This window comes from Populus euphratica, unplaced genomic scaffold (assembly GCF_000495115.2).
Source record: "Populus euphratica unplaced genomic scaffold, PopEup_1.0 scaffold32.1, whole genome shotgun sequence".
Lineage (NCBI taxonomy): Eukaryota > Viridiplantae > Streptophyta > Magnoliopsida > Malpighiales > Salicaceae > Populus > Populus euphratica.
The window spans coordinates 890,583-902,908 of record NW_011499861.1 but is presented as its reverse complement, the minus strand read 5'-3'; the positions used below and the strand labels follow the sequence as shown (position 1 = coordinate 902,908).

The 12,326-nt window shown below is 37.1% G+C and overlaps 2 protein-coding genes and 1 long non-coding RNA gene across 3 annotated transcripts; 1 reads left to right on the top strand and 2 right to left on the bottom strand.

The window, feature by feature from the left end:
- Positions 1–538: 538 nt before the first annotated feature.
- Positions 539–4,579, bottom strand: LOC105124781 (rhodanese-like domain-containing protein 4, chloroplastic). Its single transcript, XM_011024901.1, has 8 exons — positions 3,772–4,579; positions 2,875–2,977; positions 2,687–2,773; positions 2,254–2,328; positions 2,049–2,123; positions 1,471–1,551; positions 1,146–1,346; positions 539–1,005 (listed from the first exon to the last, which is right to left on the bottom strand). The coding sequence occupies exons 1-8, from the start codon at positions 4,410–4,412 to the stop codon at positions 958–960; spliced, it is 1,311 nt and encodes a 436-aa protein (XP_011023203.1). The 5' UTR covers positions 4,413–4,579; the 3' UTR covers positions 539–957.
- An 835-nt stretch (positions 4,580–5,414) lies between these two features.
- Positions 5,415–9,364, bottom strand: LOC105124779 (uncharacterized). Its single transcript, XR_842117.1, has 5 exons — positions 9,226–9,364; positions 8,713–8,797; positions 8,042–8,129; positions 7,337–7,747; positions 5,415–5,782 (listed from the first exon to the last, which is right to left on the bottom strand). It is a non-coding gene; the product is annotated as an uncharacterized LOC105124779 (long non-coding RNA).
- A 185-nt stretch (positions 9,365–9,549) lies between these two features.
- Positions 9,550–11,806, top strand: LOC105124780 (protein ROOT PRIMORDIUM DEFECTIVE 1-like). The gene has a single exon (XM_011024900.1). The coding sequence runs from the start codon at positions 9,755–9,757 to the stop codon at positions 11,351–11,353; it is 1,599 nt and encodes a 532-aa protein (XP_011023202.1). The 5' UTR covers positions 9,550–9,754; the 3' UTR covers positions 11,354–11,806.
- The last annotated feature ends 520 nt before the right edge of the window (positions 11,807–12,326 follow it).

Below are 12,326 nucleotides of genomic sequence, written 5' to 3'. Positions count from 1 at the left end.
ACCCTTCTAATTTTCAATTATTTTTTTGAAAAATTAGTATTAAAACTAACTTTTTTTAAATATCAATCTTCTCATTGTTTTTTTAGAAACCTTTAAAAAATTAAAATGAAAATAATAAATATAATATATAAAATAAATTGAATTAAATTTTATCTTGTCAAACATGTGAATTCAATTTATTAATCACTATAATTAAATTCAATTACAACAAAGAATTGATACAAAAGAATTTATAAAAAAATATTAAATAAATATCAATTTAATAATTTTTCAAGATATATACATATAGAGAACACAATATCAGACAAAGACAAACGAAATGGGAATTAAATCACTTATTCAAATTGCATGGGTCTGTTTGATTTGAGTTTTGAAAGATTGGTTTGTTCATTTGAAAAACAATTTCGTTTCTGCGAACTTGCTCTTGCTATTGTTTTTTTTTTAAAAAAAAAGCTTTGCTGTCTGCAAGGTCACTCAAATTGGACCTTGAACACAAGCGCAACCAAAAAAGAAAACTGCCTAGCAATCAAAAGAAAAATAATTGAGCAATGCTAATCTTATACAATAATGGTCATCAAGTGCTAGCTCGTGAATCCCATAAATACAAAACAATGGTTGGTTGAATGTGTTTTGGAAAGTGAATTTAAAGAAAAATAACTTTCTAATAAGACAGCCATTACTCAAAACAGTTAGAACAGAGACACTATCAGATCAGGTTGGCTGTAGCAGCATATCACGAAGCAGCCATCCATTACATGCCTGATTTTCTTTCCTTTACCCCACCTTTTTTTATTATTATGGTTCATCAAACCTAGTTTTTTTCTTCAATTCAAATCGTCTAGCAGACTCGAACATGTTATGTACGAGGAGCATGGCTTGCACAGCTCGCAAAGTAACTCCAGATATTCCCGGTAAAAAACAGCTTCCTGTTGCAGAACAAGACATTAAGATTTGGACTCATGGTTTAGATGGGGTTGGTGATGTTGGAGGCTTGAGATCCGGATACTGCAATGCAAGAAAGGCAGTCATATGTTCAGCGCTTAGATTAGTAGAAAACTTTATACCATATGCAACCACCTTGTGTGCTGTAATCTGGAAGAAAAATCATGCTGGAAATAAACAAGAGTGATGAGAGTGAGAATTACATAAGGATACGGAGAAAGTGGCCTTGAAAATCCAGAAACTGATTCAGCTTTAGCTTCTGTTATGGGTACTGAATTTATCTGGGAAGCAGCTTCTGCTTTCTGTACAGCACTATCAGCAACAGCAGGTTCTGGACTTGCTTCTGTGGGTGCAGGAAGGGCTTTGATAGTCACCGGTACTGGTAGAAGAGCCCTCCCTATATCCTGAATTCACCAGGTAATTGAGAAAATTTTTTTCCTTCCATCGCTAAACAATTCCATAATTTTTAGAAGGATACAACTGGCTTAGCTCCGCCATTGTAGAATACAAACATACACGAAATGTTACCTTCAATTCATCCCCTAACTCTTTAGGTGCAATCTTGGTGGTCAAGAATTCATCAACTTGTTCCAGAGTTTGCTTACGGTCCTGACATTGGAAGCAAAGAATAAAATTTGAAAGTGAACCTTCAAGTTTCCAGTTTAAGGACCTGAGTGTTATGGCCTAAGTTATGGAAGTTCCTAGTCTGGATGCTGGGTCACACTCACACGAGGACATTGAAATACCATCACACTTAAACAAGGGAAGGCCCAGTCTGAGTGGTTTTTCAGAATCAGAATATGTTTTCAATTTTATAGCAGAACGTATTATAACGACATGTGTGGTAGCATGTCTTTAACTGTTTAGGGCACAGAGCTTGCTTCTGCACACATTATGTTTTAAATTTCGAAGCAAGCGTTTATTTTTTATTTTTTATTTTTTTGATGATTAAGAAAGTATTATTCCCCTTTCAACTCTTGTTTGCAGGCAGAAAGGTCCATCAAAACTTCACCTAACCAGGAGCCCATGCAACAGAATGAAATCATATCTCCAATCACGAAATTAAATAAAATAGAATTTTATCTAGAATTGTAACAGAGACTTGCCTCAGCAAACAGGAGTTTCTTACTCGCAAACTGAATTAGAGCAGCTGAGCCTAATACTTGGAGTATTGTTTCCATCTGGAAAATACAATGTAACAGTCAATCTCGCATCTCTCACAACAAAATCCCTTTTAGTGAAAATAAAATGAAAGGAATTATAAATAAAGACAAAGAATAAAAATAATACAGAAAAGCTTCACAACCCAACCTCTGAGAATGCCAGTACACCTAAGCCAGCAGCTGCTGAAAGTGCAAAGGTGACAGGCAAGGCACCAGAGCCCTCCTGCAAAATAATAATTGAGATTACCATGCTGAAGTGCTTGTTTATAAAATCATAAATATATGGCCACAGCTCTACGAATTTATATATAAGAACTCAGTAATAGCAATCCTTAAGTGCCATAATTCTGAGACTCAAACCAAGAATAGAAATGAAAGCTGTGACCCGCACATAAATCGTCCCCCTACTAGATCAGTGTGAGGGATGAAATAATTGGTTCATCACGAAACCTACAATAAATATCAATGGTTCAAAGTTATATGAAACAAGAAGGGATAAGCATTCCATTAGTAAGGTTCCTTAGATTGTATATGAAGTTAGATTTTCGATTAAAAGGAAAAAGAAGAAGATGGAAACATACTCCAAATGCACCACTGATAGTGTCTAATAGATCGCTAAGATCAAGACTCAATGCTTTCTTTGGTGGTATCCAGGGAAGCCCACTATTCTGCAAAATACATTTTTCAAAGTTTGTATTTATGTTCCATAAGGTAAGAAAACGATTGAAAACGAACTAAAAGTGAAAGGAAAAAAAGAAGAAGCAAATACCATCCATCCACGGGGTCCCTCTGCTCCATCTTTGATTGCATAAGCTGCTTTGAATCCATTTACAGCGACCAACTCCGCAACCAATTCAGAGTTGCCATCAAATCTGGCTTTCAATGTAAATTTAGCAACGTTAGCTTCAAATTTTAGCTTTGGATAACAAAGAACGAATTAGAACTCTAATTATTATCGTTTCAGAAATGGCACCGCGAAGGCACAAAGGAGAAAAGGGCTATTGGAGGGTTAAGAAATTGTAAAAGGTAGTGATACTAATTTACTTATTTTTCCTAATTAGATTCTGTAGTAAACAGCATGTCCCTGTAATTCAATGAGTTGTGGGTCCTTGATAAGGGCTATAATATATAAGATTTTAACTTTATGAATGATTTCTACATCTGAGTCATCAAGCCTGGGCGGTTCCGTATGGTATATGATGCAGCGAGCACCATCTATTAGCTATTTTGACTGTTCTTCCAGCTCCAAACGGCAAAGATACAACTCCAAATGAAGATTAACATTTGTGCCAAACCCAATCAAAGATGATGTACTTGTTACTATAGCATGTTTGAAATTGCAAATGGAACTTTCACAGATGCCAGTTAGCCAATTTAAAGCAGTCACTAAAACAAGGTTCTCGATCTCAGTCAGTCCTTTGAATTCATTAAGAAAATGGACACAGCTGAGGATATCTAGTTCTTTAATTGATTTTCAACAGGCTAAGGATATAGAATCTAAAACCAGCCCGTGCAGAGATAAATTGCATAGAATCACGATTAATTGCCCCATTTAGGTTTTCTATATCAAACATTTTTCTGTTATCTTAGCTGATAACCCTGATATTAATGAAAATAAGAGATGAAATCTTCATGAAAAATATAATAATTGGATTCACTATCTTACTTGTCTAGAATGAACAATGTGGTGTTCTCTGGTTCCTTAAACTTCAAAGACAGCTTCTTCAAGAAACCTGGCTTATCTTCACTTTTATAAACAATTGACGCTGGCTTCTTGCTCAAACCGCTGATATCAGGACTGCCCACTTGTCGAAACTCCACTGTTGCTCTTATATCAAGTAACTGAGCCTTTGCGTCATCACCCAATGCTGCATAAGCCTTTTTTGCAGACTCAACACCCCATGACTTAGGCTTGTTTAGCAACAGAGACAGAATCAGAGGAACTGCCAAAACTGTAACACCACCTGCTATAATTGTTGGGTTTTCCGATCCAAATTTGATGACACTATCTAGGATCCCATTAACATCAAAATCAGATAAGAAGGGACTCGCAGGTTTTTCTAGTGCTTCTTCATATGTTAAAGCTCTAGCCAGCCCTGTACTAAGAACTGAAGATAGTAGCACTACGCCACCATGTAAAGTCCTTGATAGACATTCTTGTGCAGCTGACCGGCTCGCGCTTAAAGAGTCATAATGAGAGAATTTGAGTGGTGAAACTGTAGGGAGCGATAAAGATTTTCTGGTTTCTGCTCTTCTCTCACAAAGAACAGGTAATGGTGTCAAGCTTGAAGCATTGAGGGCCTTCATGGCATAGTTCTCCGTCACGGACAAATGATGTTCTCTCACCGAACTGATGCAGAAGCTTGAACCACCATAAGAGTGGAGTTCTATACTGATATTGTTTGTTTTAGGATGATTGGATGGAAAGTAAAGCAGCGGATGGAAAGCCTGTCTTCAGTGAATGCGAGTTGCTGCTGGTGCGCTTTGAGTGGGGGGGAGCTGCTGGAGTGGCATGGGGAATGGATATCTTTGCCACTCATTTCCTGACACGTGGAAGTGAGATGAGGAGTTGGTGATCATTTGGCCTGATGACTTTCATAGAAAGAGATTTTGTGGCTGATATTAAAGAGGAAGTTTATGGAAGCTACATATATTGTACTGAACTTTTCCTACAGTACAGCGCTACAGTCTACAGTCATAAAGAGGTAAGTTTTTGACATAAACATGGACCGAAGGATTAGGCTCGGCTAAGAAATTGGTAACAATATTAGTTAATACGTTACAGCCATGTTTTCGAAGCTTCAAGGCTGTTTTTAAAACATAAATTTATGGATGTGGTGGGATTACAATAGATTAAAAAAGAAGTTCTAATAAAATGGTGGTGCTTAAAATGTAGTAATATTTCGTCCAATGTGTGGTAATAACTCAATTCACATATTGACAATATTAAAATATGAGATTCTTATTAAAAGGCAGTAGCAACTGCTTCAAATCTCTCTATATATAAACTTTCCAAGAAAGAGAGCTGGATATCCTGACTTTTAATTCTTGTTTATTTTTGTGTTTTAAAAACAATTTTTAAAAAATTACAAAATTTATTATTTATTATTTTAAATTAATAATTATTTATTATTTTTAGATCATTTTAATATATTAATGTTAAAAATATTTTTTAAAAAATAAAAAATATATTATTTTAATATATTTTTAAATAAAAAATAATTTAAAAATAACCACAGGCTTTTAGCCTTATAAAAGAACACCGTTTCTGCTGCTAGCCAATCTTTGTGCTTTGAAATTCCAATATCGATGATGAAAATTATACCTCCTTTCTATTCAGAAAGAACTCTATACACTGATGATGACATAACCAAAATTTGTTACAGTTAAGATGAACCACTAAAAATAAGAGTCATGTTACATTGTATTGACAAGTTCCAAATATCAAAAAAGTAATCCAAACCTTGACTAGCTTCCCAGATTGAGATACCTGCTCCCCTAGTCGAGCTTCTTCTAGAGAACACTGCGTGATTGATTGGGTCATCATCAATGTAGAGGAAAAAAAATGCTCCCCGCTGTTCTTTTCCTATGTAATTTTTCCCACTGTAATTTAGGTTTATGCTTCTCCTGTAAAGAGAAGTATTCTATTCCAGCGATGGCTCCACCACCTTCAGAACCTGCAGTTTTGTGACTAAATTTAACAATCCCAACATACTGTTTAGGAATACGAGGGGGTGGACCACAAAATAAAAAAAAACACAATTTTTTTGTACTTCAACACCATACATGAACCTCATACAACCAAGAAACAAGTAAAACGTTCTCACAATATGCTGCCCATGACTTGCTCAAAAGCACCCACAAGCTCACTCAATTTTCTCTTCACTCGCTACCTGTAACATACGCACTTACACAAGCACTCGTAAGGTGAAGCGCACAGATTTTGAAACATAACTATATGGAGCCAAGTTTAACTATTTATACTAGTTAAAGGCCGGTTGTAAAACACTTTCCTTTTTTTCGCATGTCTAGTTGGTATGAAGAAGCTGCATAAATTTTGTTCAACAACTTGTCTTCTTGGTTGGATTTAAACAATACCACAGCTGGCCTAGTATAATTCTTGGCTTGCTTGAGAAAGCAAATTTAATTTCACTTCTTCCAAGTGTCAAGTCAGCGTTGAATTACCCTCAACAACAACTCCTATTGTCATTCCAAGTCACGAGTAGAACTCCATAAACTTCCTCCATTGAGTTCCTTAGGGCTCGGTGCATACACCAGGCACTTTGCCCTCCGTGTCAATATAAATGTGAAAGTCTTTGTAAAACCTTCTATCTTGCAAGCGATAAAGCAATTCACCAAGCTTCTTTCATGCATGGAATACATGATTTTCTGCCAAACAAATAGCTGATTGACTGTTGCAGCATAAGTTTTTGAGAGAAAGAGTGTTTCCAGGAGCATTAGAACAGCAAGAAACTGGCACGGGGAAAAAAAAGCAAATCTGGATTTGCTTCCTCAAGCCAACTGTGTATTATACAAGGACAGCTATGGTGTTATCAGGACCAGCTGTTCAATTTCCCTTGCATAGCATGAGAATGCATTTTGACTGGGAGTTATGCACATCTTCATACACAGCAGTTGCTTGCCACCAACTTGGGAAAATGGCCATTTGTGACTCCCATAAAATGAGTTTCATATAAGCATGTTCCATGTATGGTGTGGTATTCGTAGTGAAAGGAAACAAAGCTAACTTAGCTTATTTAGCTTATCTATCTACATAGATAGATAGATAGATAATTTAAGTGTTTGTTTTGGTGACTCCACCCCTTGTCTTTCTAAACACAAGATACACCACACATTAACAAGAATCAGTTTCAATAACTGGAGGCAACATGGCTAGCAAATTTAAGGAAACCAGCAGAGCCTATAATATTGTTGGTTTGTCCAGACCCATTCCAGTAAGGGTTGTGTAATAAGATGTGTATGAATCCTTCACCCTCCCAGGAGTTGGAATCTCTTATTATCTTGGACAACATGGATGGGCCATTCTGTAGTTTAAAGCTAGATGCCGAGATGGGAAGATAAAAGGAGAAGAAAGCTTAGGCTGCTAGCCAAGTGCTTGTTGGTGTCTTGTCCGAAGTTATTGAAATCATACTAGAATATCTCCAGAATGAATCACCAAAAGAAAGAGAAAAACAAGCGAAGGGGATAAATGAAAGAAAGATGAAAAGTACCTTCAGAAAGCATGAAATCATTTCCGTAAAAATTGATGCCCAGAAATATCTTATGGGCCAGGGTACGAGCACCCCTGTTGCCTGTGAGTATCTGCAGAGTGAAATGGATTCACTTCAAAGGTGCATTTGGACCTGGGTTGTGAGGGCTTGAGAAGTCATAGTTCATTAATGAGAAACTATCTACAGCATCACTCAAGCTCTGAAGATCCTCTGGACTGAAGTCATGAGGTTGGAGGTTCTCTAAATATGGTGGACAGATAATGTAGGCCTACTGTAAATGTTGCTTCCCATTCTGTGATGAGCTTACAGAATGCATTGCATGCCCAAGTTGTTTAACAAACTGCAGCGCCTAGGCTTGCAGGCCCAGACACAATCCTCAAAATCCCGCCACAGTGTTGATGGTTTCATCTACTAGCAAATGGATTGCGAAAACTTGGATTGTAAGCATAAAATCAGGAAAAAACTACATGTTTTAGAAATCAAGTGCAAGAAAATCATAATTAGCAATTTTCCTTTCCTTTTCCTTTTTTTTTCTTGATATGAACTAACAGTTTTCTCCTCATCAGTTTGGTTTATAAATAAGGCACTGAAAAATTTAACATGGAGTATGATACATAGAACACAATATTTTGGTAGGTTTCAATAAAAATCAGATCCTAACAAAAATTGAGCTATAAAAGAAGCCTTATACAATTCAACAGTTACCTTATTCCTCATTTCAGGATCATGCAAGACACCATAAGCTGCCCACCTTGACCAGGGCTCAAGCACAATGCCGTCATATTCCATTTCCCTACAAATAGAGAAGAATCAACAGGCAACCAGAACTAAAGTAAAGCCAAATGGATGGTTTTCTTGACCTAAGAATGGTCAGAAGTACTAAAATTTTGAACACCCGAGGATCCATACGCAGACAAGTAAAAATTGCCCATTCGTAGTTTAAACCTTTGGGTATTCACAACTGTGAGAAATTGGATCTGAGAGCTTTTCATGAGTATGAAAGAAATATCTTAATGGACATTACAGAGATGTCTGACGGAAAATTAATTCAGTTCATTTACACAAGATTTCCTAAAAAATATAGACTTCAAGTGATCAGTGTTTGGACAACCTGAAACTATTTTTTAAATTTGAACAATATGTAGAACTGGTTAGTTTAAAATACTCATCCACATTTCTGAATTTGCTTTATTATAATCTAGTGACTGTCTTGTCCAATTTATTGATGCCCAACTCCACATGATTTGATATAGCATCACTTGGATCAATTGTCAGATAGCTATTGTATTACATTTTCTTAAGGAAAAAAAATCCAAACAATTCCCAATTACAAAAGCAGAGAAGAGTAAATGAAACACAAAGTGGTTTGGAATTACCAGAGCATCTCCATTCCTTCTAAGCTCCGAAATCCATCCTATATCAGCATTATGTCTCCCCTCCAGAACTAACCCAGCACTTTGACTGGGCAACACAAAACAAAAGGAACGAATTATAACATACCAATCAAAAATTACAAAAAAGAAGAACTTATATTTGCTGCAAATGCAGAAATCAGAAAATACACAGCTCTTCAAATCATACAAAACAGGCGATAAATGAGTAAACTTATTGATAAACAGCTTCGCCATTTCATATCCCTTGGAGTTCCTAGAAAGTTATCATCATAACACTCTGGTTAACTAATTCACTAAATAAAGAAGGAAAAATGGAATGCCATTGGGATATACGCAGCATATACCATGGAGACTGTAATGTAGGCCAATACAGGATATTTGCCTTCATTCTTCGAAACCTTTGTATTTTCCTACGACGACATTTCCATTTTAAACATAATAACTATTTGCAGCAAATGATTAGTTAGCGATTAACAGCAACCGAAAGATACTTACGTCGAGGATTCTTGGTGATTCACGTCGGTTTTAACGACTCCGTCTTCTTCAAACTGTACTGATTGAGACACTCACAGTCACTGGGGCTGGGGCTGGGGCTGCCCATGGCCATGGCCAGTCAACAACCACCCAACCACCCAACTTCACTCTCTTTTGGAAATGAAACGAGTTGCCTTTTTATATGTACATGGGCTTTAGAATAGGCTCTAGTTAGGCCCAAGTGACATTTTTGTCCTTCTATTTTTGCACAGGTACATGCAGTTAAGAGGAAATAGATAATTTTATTATTATTATTATTATTATATATCTGATCTGAATGCAATCAAAGAGAAGGAAAGGGCTTTCGCTCTTTGGAGATAAACCCCAGAGAGAGAGAGAGAGAGAGAGAGTCTACCTCGGCTATTTTCAGCTCAAACGCTACGAACGACCATCTTGTCTTGATTAAAGAAGGTAACTTTTATCATCTTGCTTCTATTCGCTTAGCTCTCTCTGTTATATTTTGTTCCTCTAAAATTGCCTCAGCTTAAATATGGAGCCTAAGCTCTTGTTCTCCTCATCCATTGCTTCGCTATCTACTTCTTTACCCCTTTTTCTCTCGCAAAAGTCTTCTTATTTCCTCGAAAGACCCAAACTTTCTGTCAGAACCAATCTCTCTGTTTCACCTTTTCAACTAGAAAATTCGAAGTTTTTAGGTAATGGTTTGGTTTTTGAAGAGAGAAACGGGTCTTTTAGTGGCAAGTTCAGAAAAACCCGTCTCCCATTTGAGCCCGTCAGAGCTGCTGGTGTCAAGTGGAGAAAGGAGCGTCCTTTTGATAATGTGATTGACAGGGACAAGAAGTTGAAATTAGTTATGAAGATAAGGAAGATTTTGGTTAATCAACCCAATAGAATTATGTTACTTAGGGAATTGGGTAAGTTTAGAAGAGAATTGGGTCTTACGAAGAAGCGTCGATTTATTGCTTTGTTGAAGAAATTCCCTGCTGTGTTTGAGATTGTGGAAGAAGGGGTTTATTCATTGCAATTCCGATTGACGCCCGAGGCTGAAAGGCTGTATCTAGAGGAATTGAAGGTTAGGAATGAGATGGAGGATCTGTTGGTTCTGAAGTTGAGGAAATTATTGATGATGTCTATGGATAAGCGGATTTTGTTGGAGAAAATAGCCCATTTGAAGACTGATTTTGGGTTGCCTTTTGAATTTCGGGATACGATTTGTCATAGATATCCACAATACTTTAGAGTTGTTGCAACTGGAAGGGGTCCTGCATTAGAATTAACTCATTGGGATCCTGAGCTTGCAGTATCAGCCGCTGAATTAGCTGACGAGGAAAATCGAGCCAAAGAGCTGCAAGAGAAAGATTTGATAATTGATAGACCACTAAAGTTTAACAGAGTGAAGCTGCCTAAGGGCTTACAGCTTTCCAAGAGTGAAATGAGAAGGGTTTGCCAGTTCAGAGACATACCTTACATATCTCCTTATTCAGACTTTTCCCATCTGAGATCAGGTTCAAAGGAGAAGGAAAAACATGCTTGTGGGGTTGTTCATGAGATTTTAAGTCTCACAGTTGAGAAGCGGATCCTTGTTGATCATCTTACTCATTTTCGAGAGGAATTCAGATTCTCTCAGCAGCTGAGGGGGATGCTAATAAGACATCCTGATTTGTTTTACGTGTCTTTGAAAGGGGATAGGGATTCAGTTTTCCTTAGGGAAGCATATTGTGATTCTCATTTGGTAGAGAAGGACCGGCTATTGCTCATCAAAGAGAAGCTTCGTTCTCTAGTTATGGTTCCTAGATTCCCTCGGAGAGGTACTCCGAAGACAGATTCTGTAGCTGGAGAAGATGGAACTTCTGGGCATGAAGATGGAATTATTAAGGAGGCTGAAGATTGGTCTGATATTGATAGTTACTTTAGTGGTGATGAGCTCAATGATGATGAAGATGATGATTATGAAGAAGATTGGAGTGATGAAGATGATGATATGCCCCCAGATTTTGAAGATGATGATGATGATGGAACTGTGAGAATTCGTTTGAGCAAATCAATCAAGCAGACAGATACTGTAACAAATGACAAAGAGAAGGTGCTCACTCCAGTTTTTCCTGATGGCCGGCCAAGAGAGCTTTGGTGAATGAGATTCAAATCTGCCATATTCATCATTAGCTGTGCCCTGGTGTAGGGTCACTGCTTCAAGAGGCTATCATCATAGAATTGCTACAGTAAGTGTGCGTTTTCTGGATGAAGAACATGGATTTCACAAGGTTATTCGAAAGTATGGGTCTGGACCATGTTCTCGAGTTTGAAGTCTCAGGAAGTACCTTGCAAATGGAGACATGCAGCAATAGCATGTGCCTTCTTCTCTTCAAACTTGTGCAAAACTTAGAGATATGGCTTCTGAACTTCTGAAACCATTAAAAGAAAACTTTTTTGCATGGATAATAGGTCTTTGTATCTTGTTTTCAATATGTAGTAGTTTATGGCTTCTGTTAATATAATTAACCTAATAGCCTTTTCAAATTGTAAACATAGATCTTTTTGGAATGTTATTTTTCTGTTTAAATCGTTAAGCTGATTTTCTCATTAATCATGGAATCACCCTCTAATAGTGAATATCGATAGCTGAAATCTGTGAGGTTCTCATATGTAGCTGACCAAAGCCAAAATTACGTGGTGGGTTGATGGCTTCTAACTTCCATTTCCGAAATATTATTTAGCTTTCGTTCTGCAATAAGTTCTATCAGCTGTATATATGTATGGCGATGCTTTTGTTAAAGTACCTGCCAGCTGCGACTTGTTTGCAGATTGAGACCACAAATTTGGATATCTATTTCAGGGCTTGACAATAATTCTATATTCAGATTCATGAACTAATTTATTGTATTCATCATGGATAATCTTGACAATAACTCTATGTTCAAACTCGTTTCTTCCACACAATGAGATACTAGTTTCTATTGTAGTGATACATTTATTCAGAACCGTCATCAAACCCTGTTGCCAGCTCTTGGGCATCACCAAACTCCCTCTTTCAGATCAAGTACAGTAGATCATAAATGGTAGTAGATGGTATAAGTCCTCCCAGTGAAAGCTACCAAGTCCTCCTA